A 21,528-nucleotide genomic window follows, 5' to 3' on the forward strand; every position below is an offset into this window, starting at 1 on the left:
GAGGTAGTTGAGGCAGGTACTATAACTGCAGTTGTACAGGGTTTGGAGACCACACCTGGAGTAGCGTACCGTTTAGGTCTCCAAATCTGAGGAAAAGCATTCTTGCCATAGAGGCAGTATGAGTTGGGCACCAGACTGCTTCTGGGATGACAGAACTTTCAAATGAAGAAAGACCAAATGCAGTAGATTTAGAAGATTGACTTATAGAAACTGCTTATTCCCCCAGTCCAGCATGTTAGGATGGAGTGTAGTGAACCATCCAGTGGACACTTTGTTTGATGTAATGTAGAAATAAATCCCAGTATCACTGGTATATAAATATGTAAATACTGGTAGCCACATGGGTGACACTGACATTCATTACCAAAATATGGGTCTTTTTATTGAAGTGAGAGCACTTGGTTGGCTTTGAACCAACAAATTAATTAATTGGAAACAAGAGATCTAACATAGAGATAACCTCTGATTATGTTGTCTGCTTTTCCAAGGCAGCATAAAGTGTAGACAGAGTCTATGGTGAGAGTCTGGTCTGTGTGATGGACTGGGCTATCGCCAACTCTCTGCAATTTCAGCCGTCTTATGCAGAGTTGTTCCTAAATGGGTTGGTCAACAAGTACTAGTCTTCCTAGTAGCATCCACCTCCCTTGAATACATCCGTTTTAAAAAAAAAAAAGCATTCTAATGTTATTATTACATTGGTAAATATAGAGCTACAATCCCAAATCACTACTGATAGGTCATCACCACTTTTCCTTCATTAAATTTCTCACTCTTAGGGGAATAGATAGGATGAATGCATCAAGGCTTTTACCCAGACTGGAAGAATCAAAAGTCAGAAGACATAGGTTTAAGGTGAGAGGGAAAATATTTAATAGGAACCTAAGGGGCAACGTTTTCACTCGGAGCATGGTGGGAATATGGAATGAGCTGCCAACAGAGGTAGTTGAGGCAGGTACTATAACAACATTGAAAATACATTTGGAGACGTACATGGATAGGAAAGGTTTAGAGGGATATTGGCCAAATGTGGGCAGGTGACACAAGCATAGATGTGGCATTGTGATCGGCATGGATGAGTTGGGCAAAATGGCCTGTTTCCCTGCTGCATAACTAAGACTTTACACTAGTAAATGTCACATGTACCAAATCAATATTTTTTGCAGTGGATTTGATGGGAGTTCTTGATGTGTAGTTATTTGCAACTTACTGCAACTTTATCAGTATTGTTGAAGTATGGAAATGTGATCCAGGAGAAGAGAGAGGTTATTCTCACATTGCAGATTGTTGATGAGGATCAGTCCTGCTCACATGAAGTGTTTTTTACAGAGAATATCCTTTATCTGTGAATTTAGTCTTCCAAAGAGATAATGTTTGATAAGTTCTGTTATGTAGTTTTCCTTACTGTTTATTTTTCTTCTGCATTTTCATACTTTACTGCTTGACCAGAGAAGGGAAGTAAATTGGTTAAGATTTGAACATGCATCACCTATCTGAATGATACATACTGGATAATTAAACTTTATTTTTGGTGAGCGAGTTAATCAGAAATTACCTTGAAGTACTACAGTACTTCCTGTCTGCAGAGGAGTTTATGGTGCAGCAGTGTTATCAGTCTCTTTTCCTGTTACGGGCCACAGTATACTTTACAGATTGAAATCTAACTTTCTGACCGCAAGATCACGAGAACCATTACTGCCCTTGTCACAGTCTTTACACGAAGTACAGAACATTTGAAAAAATGCAACAGCTCCACTTTTGAAATGAGCTTTTATGTTGGGCTGAGTGGGGTGCAGGTTTGTTACCCTCAACTGGTATAATGTGAAGTTGACGTTAATTATATCTGCTGATATGTGGACTGATCCATGTACGTTTGTGCTCATTAGCATTTAATTTGTACAACTGATGATGGCAGCGGATTTAACAGAGCTAGATATAACAAAACCTGCCCATTGCTTTATTTCTATTTTCTTTCTTCTCTCCCATAGATTGCCTTATATTACAGCAGGGATCCATGGCCAGTCTGGCATTTGGATCATTGGGCCACGCTTGTGGGACTTTAGACTTTAGGGACACAGTGTGGAGACACGGAGTCCACAGCACCCGTAGTCAGGATTGAACTGGGGTCTCTGGCACTGTAAGACAGCAACTCTACTGCTGTGCCATCGTGACACCCACTTCTTGTTCAGTATGAATCAGCAGACTCATCAGCTTTGTCTCACCCCACCTCTTTCCCAGCTTTCTCCTCCCTAATCACTGAAGGAGGGTCCAGCCCTGAACCTTTATTAATCCATGTTCTCCGGAGATGTTGCCTACCCACTGAGCTATTCCAGCAATGTGCCTTTTTAAAAATCCTGAGTGTTTGGTAACATGGCTATTGTTTGTGGCCAGAGATCTGCTTTGCAAGTGTGTAAATGATGGATCCAATAGGAATGGCTATTGGACTGCTGGAGGCATCTGGACTAGTATCGGTGTTGAATTATATGGGTATTCTGCAATGATTAACAACTTAATTAACTTTTTTTGTACACACAGCAGCAAAATATGATGATTACTGACAGACTATATTTATTGTTTAGTTAGTTGAGTTAATTCCAGATGATTTTACCCCACTAATTGGACAATTTAGCAAGATACTAGTAACTATTGTCCCAGGGTTAAATTTGCTGTCTGATAATTATTGGCTGCAAAATAGAAACATAGAAACATAGAAAATATGTACAGGAGTAGGCCATTCGGCCCTTCGAGCCTGCACCGCCAATCAATATGATCATGGCTGATCATCCAACTCAGTATCCTGTACCTGCGTTCTCTCCATACCCTCTGATCCCTTTAGCCACAAGGGCCACATCTAACTCACTCTTAAATATAGCCAATGAACTAGCCTCAACTACCTTCTGTGGCAGAGAATTCCAGAGATTCACCACTCTCTGTGTGAAAAATGTTTTCCTCATCTCGGTCCTAAAAGATTTCCCCCTTATCCTTAAACTGTGACCCCTTGTTCTGGACTTCCCCAACATCGGGAACAATCTTCCTGCATCTAGCCTGTCCAACCCCTTAAGAATTTTGTAAGTTTCTATAAGATCCCCCCTCAATCTTCTAAATTCTAGCGAGTACAAACCGAGTCTATCCGGTCTTTCTTAATTTGAAAGTCCTGTCATCCCAGGAATCAGTCTGGTGAACCTTCTCTGTACTCCCTCTATGGCAAGAATGCCTTTCCTCAGATTAGGAGACCAAAACTGTACGCAATACTCCAGGTGTGGTCTCACCAAGACCCTGTACAACTGCAGTAGAACCTCCCTGCTCCTATACTCAAATCCTTTTGCTATGAATGCTAACATACCATTCGCCTTCTTCACTGCCTGCTGCACCTGCATGCCTACTTTTAATGACTGGTGTACCATGACACGCAGGTCTCGTTGCATCTCCCCCTTTCCTAATCGGCCACCATTCAGATAATAGTCTACTTTCCTGTTTTTGCCACCAAAGTGGATAACCTCACATTTATCCACATTATACTGCATCTGCCATGCATTTGCCCACTCACCCAGCCTATCCAAGTCACCTTGCAGCCTCCTAGCATCCTCCACACAGCTAACACTGCCCCCCAGCTTCGTGTCATCCGCAAACTTGGAGATGTTGCACTCAATTCCCTAGTCCAAATCATTAATATATATCGTAAATAGCTGGGGTCCCAGCACTGAGCCTTGTGGTACCCCACTAGTCACTGCCTGCCATTGTGAAAAGGACCCGTTTACTCCTACTCTTTGCTTCCTGTCTGCCAGCCAGTTCTCTATCCACATCAATACTGAACCCAATCAATACTGAACCCAACCCTCTTTATTCCTCAGATACAATGGGATAAACTGGCTGTCTAAATTCAGTGGCTAAGTAAGTAACAGCCAGTGCTCTAAGATCCAGAGATCACATCCACAATGGCATCTGGAGAATTTAAATTGAACTATTTATGGAAAGCCTGGAATTTAAAAACAAAAAGCAAGTTACAAACACAAGTCTGTAAATTGGCTTGGTAAATGTAAAAATGGTCCCTAGTGGGTGTAGGATAGTGTTAATATGTAAGGATCGCTGGTCAGCGTGGGCTGAAGGGTCTATTTCTGCACTGTATCTAAACTAAACTAAAGTCGTGAAGCTACTGCAAAAATCCATCTGGTTCACTAATTTTTTGTTTTAGGGAAGGAAGTCTGCAATCTTAACCCTTTCTGACCTACATGTGTCTCTAGACCCACCAATGTGAACGACTCTCAACTATTTCTGCAGTTTGGGGGCAATAAGGGATGGACAATGAAATATCCTTACCTGTGATATCCACACTCAAATAACTTTAAGTTTGAGATACTTTTTCTGTTCATCTGACATTTTTTCTTTCATGTACTTTTTCCCTCAGATGTCAGATCCAACTTACTGGCTGCAAAGCACCAAGAAACTATGTCAGGTGGTGATTGAAAACCGTGAGCAACGAATTCCAGTACCCGTCAAGGAAGTAAGTGACCCAGACCGCCAAGAACTCATCATTACCATGTGCAGCACCCTTAAGAACGCTTGTGGAAGTGTGCTGTATGATTTGAGTTACATCTGTGAAGTATTGCCCAGACAGAGAAACAAGGAAAGATTTGTATTTATAGTGTCGTCCACGTACTTTCTTAAGGTATTCCAAAGTGCTTTCCGTCTTTTGAAATATTTCTGAAGGGTAATCCTTGTAAAGGTGCAACTGCCGCAGGCAATTTGAACAAGATAATTGGACGAGAAGCTGGCATATTTTCAGTTGATATTGATTGTGGAATAGATATTGGCCAAGAGACTAAGAGTGGTTCCACTACTTTGAACTAATGCCACAAAATATTTAATGTCAACCAGAAAGAGAAGGGGGCATGTGAACAGAAAGCAATTTCCTCCAACATTACAACATTCCTTTCTTGCATTCATACTTTTCCTGGGGTGGTGCCTTTTCCCACTCTGTTGTTGGATTCACTTAGGAGGATTTGTTTGTTTCTCTCGGGGATGTGGAGCAGGGCTAATTTCCCCCAAGGACTGAGCATATCCTTGTTGGCCTCATCCATAACTTCCAGCATTGGGGCACAAGCACTGATGACCATAGTGTATTGTTTCCATGTTAGAATGAGCCAAAGGATCATAGGCATTGTAGTCTGAAGAAGGGTCTCGACCCAAAACATCACCTATTCATTTTCTCCAGAGATGCTGCCTGTCCCGCTGAGTTACTCCATCTTTTTGTGTCCATCATAGGCATTCTCTAACCACACTAGGGGAGCCACTGAGACACAATTCCTGTTCATTCGTAATGGAGAAGCACACTTATGAAGACTGTATTCCTCTTCCAGCTTGTGCTGGAAGATGAATCGAGAAAGCATGCCCACTGGCCTGTTCTTTGATTTGACTAGCTCTTCTCCACTGTGACCTCTTCAAATGTCAATGTAAAATCTTCTGAGTTCCCAAGCAATGGTAGCGGAGCAGCATTCAGATCTGTCACTGAATGTTGAGATTGCCCATGAAGATCCTGACATCCTAGATTCTAAACTTCACATTGTGAGATAGAGGTTGCCTGTGCATGGTTTCATTCGACATGGGGGAAACATTGGACACTAGTTATCACGTGGTCTTGACAAAGGAAGCTCTTGAGCTAGTGTCAATGGGGAGGCAAGACCAGTGGAGATCAGACTGTGCTGCATGGTATTAATGGTGGTCACACCCAGGGGTGCCGTGCAGCACATTTACAGGCACACACAAGCGGACGTTACAGTACAGGCACCTGAAGTGGTGAAGTCCAGCAGGAAAGACATAAGCTAAAAGAATGGGTTGTGGGCAGGAAGGGCGCAGGTGCTCGCTAGCTTGCTGAGGGCCGTAACGCACAATGTTTCCCCAGTGCTATCCAAACATCCTACATCCAAAGCTCCTCCTCACACAAAGCTGAGTATGGAGGTGAATTTATCAAGGAAGACACGGCCAATAACCATTAGCGCACCAGGCAGCTATTTGTGGGATTTGGCTACTTACAGATTAGTTGACATGTTTCCCACAGTATATATAGGTTAATTATACTTCAAAACGACATCATTGGCTGGAATGTCGGAATTATCATTGGCTGGAATATAGACATTTTGGAATGTCGATATTATATGGAAAGAGGTTGAAAAGTGAGAGTTCTCTCAACGCTCAGTTTTTCAATTATGAAATAGGAGTCAAAATGATATTGAAAACCAAATTTCTATCCCAGTTTTTCCTGTCAATCTTCACCTATGATTGTAATTTCATAATTGTTTCCATCGTTTCTTTGGTGCACAGACCAGGTTATCTTGCTTGTACTCTTTCATAGGAGGTGACAACCACTTACCCTGAACTTCACGACCTGATGGAATCTATCCACATGCATCACCTACAAGAAGATGATGTAATTTTGATCAAAGGCTTACAGCAGCATTCTGAGACCGCGGCAGATGAGTTACAGGTAAAGTTCAAAGTCATTGTTATGCTTCTCTCCTTACAGAAGTGTCAAATTATGCAGCTATTTGTGATGTGATTTTCTCCAACTCAGGGATGGGCAGTTTTCCAATTTGTTGTTCCTCAGCATCACTACTTATATGGAGTTATATGGTGTGGAAACAGGCCCTTCGGTCCAACTTGCCCACACTGACCAACATGCCCCATCCACACTTCTAGATCAGGAGAAGTCAGGAAACCTCTCTCATTTGGACTTTCTTCTGTTCCTGCAAGAGGATGTTGGATTTGTGACGTGATGGGACAATGAATATTTCTTTCAAAGAGCTGATGGAAAAATGGAATTGTGCTAGAATAAATCACTTACCATTAATGTTCTGCATGGTTACTATTGACCAGAAATGTAAATTGATTTACCAGAGTAATCTGTGACTAAAATATGGCACAAACCAGGTGTGTGACAGAAACCCTTCTGCTTCTCTGGACGAATGTTGCTCCAGCAACACTTAAGAAATTCAACACAATCCAGGAGTGATCATCTCACTTATTTGTCACCTATTGTATCATCCTAAATTTTAGTTCTGCCCCTTTCCTAACCATCTAGTTTGACTCTAGTGGATGCCATTTACAAAATGTGCTGCTGTATCTTGCCAAGACTCACTTGAAAGTGCTTTCCAAACCCACAACTTCAGCCACCAAGAAAGGTCAAATTAAGACACTGCTGATAACCCAGAATGTATTGCCCATCCCTACTAGCCTTTAAGAACTGCACCATTCTCTGGAACCTCTGCGATCGATCATGTACTTGTTCTCCCTTCACTGTTGGTGAGTCTAACTGTTGAGTATTGTGGTGGAAGTTTGGAAGTTCCCATGAATATCTTCACCACAAGGATTGTGGCAGGTCAAGAGGGTGGCAAGCTATTATGTTCTGGAGGGCAATTAGGGATAAGCAATAAATGCTGATATAGCTAGTGGTACACGCACCCAATGTGTGTATCAGAACATTCAAATAAATGGCAGTCATAAACATGCTACATTTTAGAGTCTTCATGATACAACCACTAACTATTCAAAATATTTTTTTTACTATTGCAGCCAATTCAAACCAAATTGTTCTACTAGTCATTTAAATTCTAATTCATTTGCAATACATTTTTGTAGGACTATTAAAGATGCATTTTGAAATTGGATCTTGTATCATATTATTTCTCGTAAATGTTAAAAGGAAACCAGCTGAACTGGTTTAGCTGAATTAGCTCCTTCAAAATAGACTGCGGGTAGCCAACGGCAGGATAGATGCCATTGACTGTTTCAGTCTCCCTTTACTCAAAAAGCTCTCAAAAATTAGATTGACTCAGTAAATGCTTATAGTTAAGTTTGTAAACTTGCACAATGCTTCACTCGTTTAAGCAGTAACTGGAAAAACTTAAATATCACTCCAGATCCTGACAATGAAAGAATTAAATTGCAGCTTAGAACTTGATCAAGTTGGGAATGGTTTGCATAATTGGAATCTAATCAGGCGAGTCAAAAATTAAAATAATTGGAAATGTGTAATCCGAACTCATTGATTAAATATCAGAGACTCAAAAATCTGCAGATGCAGGAATCTTGAGCAAAAAAACCCCAAAAGGTTGGTGGAACTCAGCAGTTCGGGCAGCATCTGTGGAGGAAAAGGACAGGAGGCATTTTGAGTCTGGAGTAGGGGGAGAATGCTGGAAAAGAGAGGTGAGGGTGGGGCAAAGTCTCGCAAGTGATGGATGGATACAGGTGAGGGAGGGGAGGGTGAATATGCAGTGTACATGACAAAGGCTAGAGGTGATAAGGAGGAAAAAGGGTGTCAGATGAGGGAAGGAGGAATGAAATTTAAAGCCACAGGGACAGAATGGGGATGGGAGAGGGCAAAGAGGGAGGGGGACGCATACAATGGATATGGGATCTGACAATGGGATATCTGGGAAAAGGGATGGGGAATGGAGCAGGTTGTCTAGGTGGTGGGGAGGTGGAAGGAGAAGTTTGTGCAATGGAGTAGTAAGCAGGATAAGAGAAGAGGGTTAGGAGGTATTACTTGAACGGAGAATTCAATGATCATAGTGGTGGGATGTAAGCTATCCAAGTGGAATGTTAGATGCTGTCCTTCCAGTTTGCATGTGGTCTCACCTTGGCAATGACAGAGGCCCAAACTATCTTCATAACAAGGATTGTGGCAGGTCAAGAGGTCAAAAGCATCTGCATTTTCCCATGTGACATCCTGTTGCCACCTCACCTGTAGCCATTGTCATTTGCTCTATCCATCTGCCAATCATACCTCTCTCACTGCATCTACCTATCACTTGCCAGTTTGCCATACCCCCACCTTTTATTCTAGTTTCCCAACCCCCCCCCCCCCCCCTATTCCCTCCACAGATGCTGCCTGACCCTTTATCATTTTGAGTTTTTTTAATCACTTGCCAGACTTTGCCCACCCTACCTCTCTTTTCCAGCTTTCTCCCCCAATCTTCATTAGTCTGAAGAAGAGTACAGATCTGAAACATCGTCTGTCCATTCCCTCCACTGACTAAAGGGCCTGTCCCACTTGGGCGACCTAATCCGCGAGTTCTGGTGAGTTTGCTCTCAACTCATGCTCGCAGCATGGTCGACACAAGGTTGTAGGAGTTCATTGTAACTCTCCTTCATGCTCGAGGGTAGTCCCCGTGTACTCGAGGCCACAGCTAGGTCGCGGCATATTTTTCAACTTACAGCTTCCTCCTGTCCCCACCTCTCTTACAGCTTTCTCCCCATCACTGCCCACAATCAATCTAAAGAAGGGTCCTGACCTGAAACGTTTAGAAGGATGAGAGGGAATCTCATTGAAACATATTAGATTGTGAAGGGCTTGGACACGCTAGAGGCAGGAACCATGTTCTCGATGTTGGGGGAGTCCAGGACCAGGGGCCACAGTTTAAGAATAAGGAGTAAGCCATTTAGAACGGAGCGAGGAAACACTTTTTCTCACAGAGAGTGGTGAGTCTGTGGAATTCTCTGCCTCAGAGGGCGGTGGAGGCAGGTTCTCTGGATGCTTTCAAGAGAGAGTTAGATAGGACTCTTGAAAATAGCGGAGTCGGGGGATATGGGGAGAAGGCAGGAACTGGGTACTGATTGGGGATGATCAGCCATGATCACATTGAATGGCGGCGCTGGCTCGAAGGGCCGAATGGCCTACTCCTGCACCTATTGTCTATTGTCTATTGTTACCTATCCATGTTCTCCAGACATGTTGCCTGACCCACTGAGTTACGTCAGCACCATGTCTTTTTTTGGAAATCAGCACCTCTTGTGTCTCCATTGAACTCTCCCTGTTATTATTAAAGCAAAATCTTGACCTGTGATCATACATCAAACGATTTTACTTCCCTAGCAAGTCAGTGCATTTAGATTAGGTTTCTGTTGAAATTTGCAGAGAGGTTACACCAGCAGAACTGGAGCACTTCCAAGGACCAACGTATATATTACTGTAGAAACAAGGAACTACAGATGCTGATTTACAAAAGATTAAGAGTGCTGCCCAGCTGTATTATTGCAATATATATCACTGTTATAAGTTTGATCAAAGGTACACACACAATGCTGGATTAACTCATCGGGTCGGGCAATATCTCTGGAGAAAATGGATAGGTCTGAAGGGTTCCGACCCAAAACGTCACCTATCTATTTCTCCAGAGATGCTGCCTAACCAGCTGAGTTAATCCAACATTTTGTCTATCAATTTTCTCCAGAGATGCTGCATGACCAGCTGAGTTACTCCAACATTTTGTGTCTTTATTTGGTATAACCCACCATCTGCAGTTCCTTTTTTATTATTATAAGTTTGATCAATATGTATACAATGGTTTTATTTTTTAAACTGGTCCTTGTTGTTATATTTTGAAACCAGAGTTCATCGGAAGGAGTGATGTGTCTCTCACCTTCTACCCACTCCAGCGGCAGCTCTATGTTCACCAGCCTCAGGAAATATTCCATGGGATTCCAGCACGCAATCCATGCCATTACCAAAAATGTTGCTGACATCAGCATTCAGAGTACCCCTAAACCTGAATGCATTCCCACCACTGGTGTTTCTCCTCCTGATATCTTATATACTCAAGAAATAAACCTGCCCCCTCCAGAAGATGAACCTTGTCTTCATGATGTTCCAGATCTTGCTGTTGATGTTCCACCCCGTCTGACGTCAGAGCTGCAGTACCATCAGCATTCACTTCAAAGTGTCTCTGGATCTGTACAGCCTGCAACAGATTATCCTCCAGAGGGCATTCATTCATCATGTGATGCAACAGACATGGATGTAGAAACACCTCAGCAGCTTCTTCACCCCATTGGATCACAATTCCTGGAGAAGTTATCCACTTTTGCAGGGTGGTTGTCGAATGAGATACTCAGTGCAGAAAACAAGGATAGTGTACATCAGGGAAGTGATCCTACTTTTTTACATCTGAAGCAGCTGGAGATCGGGACCTCCAGTGAAGGCCAATCTTCTTCAGAGATGTTTTCTCATGATATTATCCCAGACTCCCATCTGAATCAAACTTTTGCAAATGCTGAAGAGTCTCTTATGTCATCACAAGATGAGTTAATGGCAAGCAAATCAACAGAATGGGAAAGGAACCATGAAGTATCAGAATGTGGGAGTGAAAATGTCTCTGTGCGTGACATAGCCAATATGGCAAGCAAAGAGGCTTCCAATATAATTCAGATGTCCTTTCAAGAGATTGGGTATGGAAGGGAAACGCCTCTTGTTGACTATGTATCAAATACAACAAACACCAGCTCTTCAGAGAAACCATTTGCTATAATGCATCCTGTCATAGAGAATTTTGCACTGGGACTGACCCAGGACATAATTTCTGACAGCACCAAGAGAGTAAGCTCAGAATGGAAGGTGATAAGTCGCTACGGAGAGGCACTTGAAGGGGAAAGCAAGAATTCACACCTTGCTCACTTGGAACAAGATACACCTCTGGACCTCTCGGAGATGCAGTGGTCACCATCTCACATTGGTACACATGAACATAATCATCTTGCAAGAACCGCACCAAGGTCATTGTGTGCAGAGTTATTAGCCAGTGAACAGGTTGAAGGTTTAACTAAAGGAACACAATGGTCTTTTGTTGAAACACTTTCAGAAAGAGAGAGGCATTTATCAGCATCACACAAAGAGCAAGCTGATGATCAGGATGATGAGAATCTAGTGTATGATAAATTTGGGCTGACCAAGGAGGGGTCCTTGGACTACCCAAATGCACCACCGCCAACACCACTGAAACCACAGCTTGTGGGCAGTCAGAGGAGTTTTACTAGAAAGCTCAAGGGAGGACTGGCCAAAGAATTCCTTCCTTCACCCCCTCCACCGACCCCAAAGGAAACCATCAATTTTTGCCTGTCTAGTGAAGGGAGTGAGGAAAAGGCGGAATTTATGAGAAAGTTGCTACGATCCCTGTCTCAAGAGTTTAGAGCAGGGACTTCTGAGGTGCCAGAAGATGAGAAGCTACAAAATGTGCCACAGGAATGTCCATCCTCGGCAGGTGAAGTAACAGAAGGTTTGCGCACAGATGAGAAAAAAGTTCAAGACTATTTCAGTGATTTGGTGTCGAGTATTGTCTTTTCAGCTGCACAGGTTATTTGTGGTATTACAAGAGAACCAATTGATCCTAAAGGACATAATGAGCAGAGATGTCACGATGTTGCGTTTAGCAGTGATTGCCAGATGAACTGTCAGAACTGGGAAAAGCCAAACCCACATCCTTCTGATGGAGTCCTTTTGGAAACGGAAAAGATTCCAAGCGGAAACAATGGGCATAAACACAGAACCAGTTTTCCTCTCCTAACAGAAAGCAAATTCTGTGAATATACCGACAGACTAACACAGGAAATCATCAGTTCTGTCTTCAGTTTTCTGAATCAAATTGAATCACTTGAATATGGAGAACATGAAGGGGAGAGAAAAGGAAATGGACACAAAGATTGTAGGCATTCATGTTACATCAGGCAGTTAAATTCCATGTCTGAAGACTTGGGAAAAAGAGTGGTGCAGTCTGCTCTCCAAGTGTATAAAACCCAGTATCAGTTGCAGCCAGCCAGCACTGTGAATCTATTGCAGTATAAAGTACATCCTGTGCCTGCAACAGAACTACTTCAGAACACGGATACTGCAACCAGCAATGTTGAGGAGATTTTTCTCACTGGTGACAATGAAGAGCAGCAGTTTATCAGACCATCATTAGAAACAATGAAACCCGCGGCACACAGCCAAGCTGTGGTTTTGGACATTGATCCTGAGTGTAAACAAATGGCAAAAACTCAAGGGTCTAGAAATGGCATCAGAAACATTGCAAGCCCCCATGAAGAAACATATGATAAAGGTGGCAACTACGCAAGTTTTTTCAGTCCATGCCCGTACAAGCAGCCAGTTGTAAAGGGGAAGGCTGAGGAACTCGCTGGAGGGAATACAAGGAATTTTGTTCATGCAGGAACAAAAGTGGGCTTGCATGAGCAAACAAAGGAAGAGTCACGTCAACATAAAGACCTGGATGCATTTCCAGACCTTGACTCCGAGCCCATTATTAATGATGAAAAAAAATCTTCCATCTTGAAATTGTCTGAGGTGATAATGAAGGATCCAGACCACAAAAAGCTACACAAAACATATGCTGAAAGTTTAGCAGAGATTATACTGAATTCATCCTTGACTGAAGTTTATAGGCAATGCAGTTCTGGACAAGAGGCACTGCCACATTTCCTAAAAACTGAAGAATCGCATAGAAATGCTCTTTCAGTTTCCAGCAGCTCAGGAGAAGATAGCCTTGAGGTCCAACAGAAAATACAGACAGAACAATCATGCAAGGGCAAGGAAGAACTTGTTCCCTTCATTCTGAACACTAAATTTCAAGGACTCAACATAATTGAATATCCAGGTGACTCATCAACGGAACAACCACAAGAGAATGCAAATGAGTCAATCGTTGCTTTAAAGCAGTGCAGTAAAAAAGTAGAAGGCTTTGAAGAAATGGAATACTGCAACCTCTTGGCTCCAAAGACAATTGAACTTTTTTTGGTGAACTTTAACTCAGCATCCACCACTGTTGATGCCCAGATACAAGCAATGCTGCAATGGGCAACCGCTTCTCAGCTCAACGTCTCCAAGATTCATATAAATAATTCAAGTGAGGACTTTGTACAGGTGAGTTCTGCAAACTGGGAATTATTAGAATACGTTTCCTTTATTCCATAATTATGTAACCTAATTAAGAGTATTTAGTTTTAGTTTAGTTTCGAGATGCAACTCGGAAACAGGCCCTTCGGCCCACCGAGTCTGCGCCGGCCCAGCGATTCCCTGCATGCTAACACTATCCTACACATTCGGGGCAATTTACATTTATACGTCTTTGGAATGTGGGAGGAAACCGGAGCTTTCCGGAGAAAACCCACGCAGGTCACACGGAGAACTTACAAACTCCATACAGCCAGCACCCGTAGTCAGGATCTAAACCAGGTCTCTGGCGCTGTGAGGCAGCAACTCTACCGCTGCACCACTAGATTATTAATTATCTGAAATTAATACAATGTCTGAGCAAAGCTGGGAAGAATACTTTCAAGAAAAATCCAAAGGCAAAATGCTGTAGATGCTGGAAATATGAAGTACAGAAAAAACTCAGGTTTGATGAATAGTTATCAACTGGGAACAATCATCCAGATTCTATCTAGTTAGATGCTTCCTGACCCACTAAGTAGTTACACCATTCTCTGCTTTTATTGACTCCCAGTCTTACTATGTTCTCTTTAAGGTTAAAAGGACATTTAGTTGAAATCATTTTTAATTTTACCCTTCAACTGTTTAAAATGTCTGAACCCACCAGTGAATCTAATTGCAAAAGATCATTATTTTTTCTTAATATTTTGAAGAGACCAAAACCTGGCAACTTTGCTAACAATAGGGAAAGTTTGTTATTTAGGCCTACAAGTTTGAGAGCATATGTTTATTTCAGCACTAGATCGTCAGACATGAACCTCCCCCAGTGTGAGTTTTGCATATGATTATTGCCAGGTTATTTTGTATCAATCCAGAAGTTGAACCACGGACCTCAAAGTGATTTGCATCTGATACCAACCTCACCCTTGCTTCATTAGGCACCAATCATTGATTAACCAAAACTCCCTCACTGATCTGAACCTGCAACGTCTAAACCTTCAAGCATCATCCCTCTAGTGACCCTCCTCAGCACCCAGTACCTAGCCTGGTTCTAGATATTTGGGTGGTGGGAACTGGAATTGGCCTTCACAGTTTGTTCCACCATGTGTTCAGAAAAATATATATGAATAAGTTTCCAAGTGCTACTGATGTTTGCAATAGTGGGTCACACTGATCCCTTCTGGCGGATCTGTTTAAGGAACCTTGTAGAGCTTTCTTTGAATGGTATATGGTAAATGCATCTCATAGTTGCAGCACATTGGGTGCTTGGTTCAATCTGGACATTGGACTGACTCCATTAATTTCAGCCAAGATCACTAACTAAAACTAGAATTTCCTCCCACGCACAAGGATCAGGAGTGGATTTTGCTTTTGTCAACATCCACAAATTTATATTACAAATGTGTAGGAAGCGATGTCTTGCAGCATCAAATAACTTTTTAGCAATCATGTATGAACTCAGATAAGAAATAGGATACATACCCAGACACATCTACATTTTTACCTTTTTTTCTTTTTGTTGAATGATCTTCAGTAATGTAGATTAGGACTTCATCCAAACCCAGTAAATTTGACCAAGCCAGAAATATCGATTAGAACTTCAATTTGATTTGCACCCTTCGAACGTTGAAGTGATGAAATATCTCCTTTTCTCACTCACTGAGCTGAGACATATGTTCATGATCAAAGCTGTCTGGATTTTCTTGTGCCATTTTGCTTTTGTAAATGCATATTTACTGAAACATTTCAAACAACTGCGTCCTTAACCCATATATAACGAGCAGCGTGTGTAAGCCAAATTCAGTATAAATGAATTAATTTGCTTTGATTGTTTATACCAAAGATAGACTTTTAATGGGAAATCACTGTGCAAACAGCAAAAGTGATAGACGGATTCTTTGGAGCGGAATTACTCCCATCGGTGATGCTAACAAAATAGTCAACATCAATTAAATGTGATTATTTCCAACCAAATAGATCTGTTCCAAAAATATTGTGGTTTATTAACAAGGTGATGAATTATATATCACAGTCAGTGAAAGTCCATTTAAGAGTTAAAGGTTATTTCATATATTCAGTATTTACTTTGAGGTTATGTGAACATTTAATATTTTCCTTTTCCTTCCAATCTCCATGAAACTCTCCTGAGTGGGTCAGGCAGCATCCCTGAAGAACATGGTTAGGCAGGTGTATTGGGTTCTGACTCGATACATCAATGTTCTCCAGGGATGCTACCTGACCCACTGACTTACCCCAGCGTTTTGAGTCTATCTTTGGTATAAACCAGCACCTGCAGTTCCTTGTTATTATGTTTTAAGCATCTTGTTGGAAAACCACTTGTCCATGAACTAATGCCAGTTATTTATTTCTCTGTTCCAGTTCCCCACTCTGTTTACTCTAGCTGAAGAAGAGGAATGGACAGTGGGAGACCTCCTCTGTGCTGTGCTAACTTTCTATGAAAGTAACCAGGCAACAGCCGGCCGGACACTCTTTGATCACCTCCTTGATCCATTGCATTGTATCCAGGCTGACTGGCCCGATAGTTAAAGCTTGGTTGTTAGTGAGAAAATGATGCACAATTGCCTTTGGCGGTATTTTTTCTAAAGTAGGATGCAGTGAGTTTTCAACATTCATGTGGCCGAATTTGAAGTCAGAAGGCATAAAGTGGAAATAATCTATGTCTTTCATTCCTTCCCAATCTTCTGATCAACATGTTATACTGAAAGAGAGTGTAATATTTTTTATAACGGTTTAAATTATTATGGTGTAATCAGTTTATGGATGTGATCAGATCCAAGACCAACTCTACCAGATGCTATTCTGTAGCAAGAGATGGGGAGGTCTGAGAGCAGATCAAGTGCCACTGTTCCTTATCTGATCATTTCCTCAGCCCTCATCATCCAATCAACTCCTCACTACCTCTCAACCAAACCACTTCACTTCACCCCATCATCTTCTCCTTCCATTGCTTCCACTACCAACCCCACACCACTATCCCACCACACCATGGCCATTGCTTCCACTACCAACCCCACACCACTATCCCACCACACCATGGCCAGCTCTCGTCTAAACTGTAAAGCATTTTTTCTTGGATCTTCACTCTTTACAATGGAAGGATGTTGCCGAGTGAATAAATTTATCGACAATTGCCCATATGCTTTTAAATTCCTATTGCTGATATTTATGTTTTCTATAGAATACAGGACAGGAAGGGACTATTCCCAATGCCATGTCCATGCCAGCTCCTGCAGGAGCAAACCTCAAGTCCTATTCCTGTTTTTTTCCCTACAGCCTTACAACTATTATCTCTAAATGCTTATCCAGTTCCCTTTTAAAGGCACGGACTGAATCTAGAACTCGTACAGTGGGTTCTAGATTCTCACCTCTTTCTGAGCGGAAAATAAATCCTCATATCCTCCTGGTATCTTCTGCTCAAAAATGTAAATCTTTGCCCAATGGTATTGGAAACTGCTTCACTCTGTTTACCACGTCCAAGCCACTCATATGTGATAGTGTGCCCGTATCAAATCTCGCCTCAATCTCCTGTGATCCAAGGAGAACAACCCCAATTCTTCATTGTAACCTTTCCATTACTGATCTTATAATCTTCATTCTCAAAACCTTTCTAATATATATTTTCTGCATCCTCTAGGACCTTCATATACTTTCTAAAGTGTGGCAACCAGAATTGAACACAATGCTCTATTTGTGATCTGATTTATATTTTGTGCAGGTTCAGTGTCACTTCACTGCTTATGTTCACGATGCCTTTATGAAACCAAAGGTCTGAAGAAGGGACCCCACCCAAAACATCATCTATCCATTTTCTCCAGAGGTGCTGCCTGACCGACTGATTTATTCCAGCATTTTGTGTCTATCTAGTATACTCCACTAGCTACTTGCCTCCACATGGATTTCAAGGATTCAGAAATTTGTATATCCAAATTGTTCTTCCTATGCATAATTGAGAATTTTAAAGTTTTACATTTTAAATTCTACATGTTGCGTATATTATACCCCTATTATTTATGCATTCATCCCTCTCTGAATTGATTTTAATATGCCACTTGTTTGGCCCTTCACTCATCCATTTGTGTTTTCTTCTAGACTTTACTGCTCTGCTCACTGTATACTGCACTTCCAAGATTTGAATCCTTAAGTTTGCAATATTTACTCTGCACATTCATGTTTCTGTCATCAACGTCTCGAAATGAGAGGTGAGAGAAATGATCCCTAGAGAACACCACCAAACACAATGAATTGGTTGTCTATCACTTTTAACTCTTGGCAATCTTGTTGCAGTTGTTAATTCATGGAGGGATGTTCTGATAGCAGTGGATATGTATAGCTCTTTCAGGATTAGGCATAATACAAGTGCAAAATATATGTTTCATTGGATCTGGAAGATTAACCTATTGACTGTGCTTTGGTATCCACCTTGAAGAGATCTTGTCCAGGTTAATGGTAAATGCAACTTTTGCCTTCATACCATTTGATTTTGGAAACAAATTATTCAATCACTCAACAAAGCTCCCTCCAGTGAATAAGTGCATGAAGGACATAAACTGATCCGATAAAACCCTAAATTGAACTGCAAGACTTAACCATGTTAGTGGGAACAAGGTGTTACATTCACCCCACTATTCTTATGTTATGTAGGAACAAGCATTCCTCATTATCTATGACTCTCTCTCAAGAAATCGTAAGCTCATGAACCTCAGATGAAGACCGGTGTCGGGAAGCTTATTCCTAGTCAGTAGCACCAGTGTGTTATATTTTGCCATTGAAGTCAATGGAATAATATTCATAGACAGAGTACCACATGTCGGTACTATTATATCACTATTTTTAGGCACAGATCTTAAATGCCTCTCATACTCTCATTTACATCTGTTGTTAATACTTTTGGAACTGTGCCTTGCTTTATGTTAACGTTTTAGCAGAGGGGATAAAATTGAACAGGAAAATCCATTTATCTGAAGGAGGCTTAGTACTGGGATCGCTGAAGAGGCAACATGCTCTGGATGTTGGTTTAATCTGCAAATGGAAGAATTAAATGTTTCCACATTATTTTGGAATAGCAACAAAAATCCTCTGCTCATGGACTTTTTCAGTGGTGGCCACATAAGATGTGATGAAACTTTTAAGGAATATTCATATAAGGCTGTACCCACTTGACTATAAGAAAACCAGGGATCTTGGGCCAGAAGGTTTAATGAAAGCTCTAAACTGCAAGGCAATCTGTTCCATACCACATTAAATGTGCTATGTGGGGGTTCTCCTTTTCAGTCAAATCTTCCCTACATTAAAGTTCTGAGCTATTCAGTGAAGAGCCTGACATGTTCCAGTGTTGTGAATTGGTGTTTATTTCATCTCTGGGTGGGCAGGGAACAATCAGTTTGGAATCCTGTCAGATCGAGCATAGAATTGTCCAGCCAGATTTTAAAATGTGGCTGGGAACCAGAGGGAGACTGGATTCTGTACAACGGTTTTGTTTATTTTGGATTTACCTTGGTTTGTTCTGCATATTTCCACGTCTCAATAATATTTGTTTTAGTTGAAGCCTTGCATGTGCATTTCTGCTGTAAAGTTAAAGCAGTGGGAGCATGAACACAATCCAATCATTCCTTCCTTCTGTCTAAAAAAATGCACTTTGTCTCAGAGAAAGAATTGCTCTACCTTGATGAAGATTGGAGCGTCTAGTTGCTCATTTCACGAGATTGTAAAATAGAGCTGTATTTTTTTAATACTTTTATCTATGAATGCAAAATATTTTCCAACATAATGTATTAAAAGTTTGAAATCATGCTCTGCAATGTTTAAATAAAAAGTAAATTTATTTTGTATATGGAACTCTAATTTATATTCAAAGGTAGAAAATGGTCATTTGATTTGTCAATCTGTATTGGAACCAAACCAGAAAATGCTGGAGAAAGTCAACAAGTCAGACTGTTTCAGGTTTCCTGCATTTACAGTTATTTTTAAAAATGATTGTCAATATAAATTGGAATATATGTTCCAAGTGAACTGTACCCTCAGTACTTCCTCTAACCTTTATCACATTCTGCCCACTTGCTGCAGAATATGCTGGATGTCAGAAAAACAGAAAAAGCTGGAAAGAGATTGGATGACAGCTTGTGTAGCATGTCTTCAGTCATGATGCTTGGCTTCTGATTGTCTGCTACATCTTGCTTCCATTCTGATCTTTTCCTCTGTGCCCCCCTGCATTGCTACAACAAGGCCCAATCCAAGAACACCTCATCTTCCATCTGGGTATGCTGCAGTCTCCCAGACTCTATCGCATTGCCAATATCTAAGTCGCTCTCTCATTCTGCCCTGATCAAACCCACCATTCCTGACAGTCATCCATAAATGATTTGGCTCAATTTTTCTCTATTCTTCAGACTTTACATTAGACTTTAGAAATACAGCAGGCCCTTCGATCCACTGAGTCCACGCCGATCAGCGATCACCCCGTACATTAGCAGTGTAATGTCTGCTGTATGATCCTGTTGTGACCAGCACAATGAATACACGTCCAACATCTTGTAAGAAGCGTTTATTTCTTATTCTCTGTTATTCTCACTTGACGGATCGGTCACACACCTCCAAAGCATGTCCCATGCAAATTTACATTGAAAGACACGGACCGGGCAGTGAATGAGTGTTACCCAGCGCAGCAATTAAGGCCATGTCCTGTTCCCGGCAGCAGTCGGAATTTAAGGATTTGCGGGAAGCGGCTGACATGAGAGAGGCCGGCGAGCGGCAGGAGAGAGGTACATGTGCCCCGGAACTGGGCATGCCTCACTTTTTTGGCTAAACATGTTTCAATATCTCCAGCTTTGGATGAGGCGCTGCTGTGTTCTGAACAATCTGGTTGTGGGTGTTGGAGAGCCGGAGCGGAAGGAGGGATGGAAGCAGAAGCAGCAGCGGGGACAGATGCGGACGGGGAGCCAGGGCTGGCAAATGTTTGCTGGGCTGGCGAGTCGCTCGCTGCAGCTCCGGACATGGAGCAGCCTCAGTGCAAGAGTCCTGGGCCTTCGGAGGCGTTGCGCAGCGGCCGTGAGAGTCTCTGTGCCGAATTTGCCCAGGTGACCGGCATGGAACAGGCTGTGGCTCGGTGCCTCCTGGAGGACAACCAGTGGCTGCTAGAAGTAGCAGCACTGGGTAGAAGCGGTGGAAGATAGTGGCCTTCAAATGGGGGTGGTTGGAGAAAGCATCCTGCTTGCCTGCTAGATTTTCACTTACTGTAACTGCAGGAAAAATGTTCCCGATGTTGGGGGCGTTCAGAACCATGGGTCACAGTTTAAGAATAAAGGGGGGGGGGGGGGGCAGTTAGGACTGAGATGAGGACAAACTTTCTTCACCCAGAGAGTTGTGAATCTGTGGAATTCTCTGCCACAGAAGGCAGTGGAGGCCAATTCACTGGATGTTTTCAAGAGATAGTTACATTTTGCTCTTGGGGCTAGCGAAATCAAGGATATGGGGGGAAAAAAAAGGAAAGAGGTGCTGATTTTAGATGAACAGCCATGATCATATTGACTGGCAGTGCTGGCTCCAGGGGCAGAATGGCCTATTCCTGCACCTATTTTCTATGTTTCTGTGCTAGAGTATTTGGCAATAAAACTCGACCACTTGATTTTGAATCATTCATGCATGGTGGAGGTATAATGAAGTCATAGAGTGATACAGTGTGAAAACAGGCCCTTCAGCCCAACTTGCCCACACCCGCCAACATGTCCCAGCTACACTACCTGCTTTTAGTCCTTATCCCTCCAAACCTGTCCTATCCATGTATCAGTCTAACTATTTCTTACATGTTGGGATAGTCCCTG

The 21,528-nt window shown here is 42.0% G+C and overlaps 1 protein-coding gene across 1 annotated transcript in view; it reads left to right on the forward strand.

The window, feature by feature from the left end:
- LOC116979104 overlaps positions 1 to 19,537 on the forward strand; it is a 36,903-nt gene extending 17,366 nt beyond the window's left edge. The window contains exons 2-5 of the mRNA XM_033030564.1: positions 4,403 to 4,498; positions 6,347 to 6,478; positions 10,382 to 13,681; positions 16,070 to 19,537. Coding sequence (XP_032886455.1) covers positions 4,403 to 4,498; positions 6,347 to 6,478; positions 10,382 to 13,681; positions 16,070 to 16,237 — 3,696 coding nt within the window. The 3' untranslated portion in view covers positions 16,238 to 19,537. The remainder of the gene's footprint in view (positions 1 to 4,402; positions 4,499 to 6,346; positions 6,479 to 10,381; positions 13,682 to 16,069) is intronic.
- The last annotated feature ends 1,991 nt before the right edge of the window (positions 19,538 to 21,528 follow it).

This window comes from Amblyraja radiata, chromosome 12 (assembly GCF_010909765.2).
Source record: "Amblyraja radiata isolate CabotCenter1 chromosome 12, sAmbRad1.1.pri, whole genome shotgun sequence".
NCBI lineage: Eukaryota > Metazoa > Chordata > Chondrichthyes > Rajiformes > Rajidae > Amblyraja > Amblyraja radiata.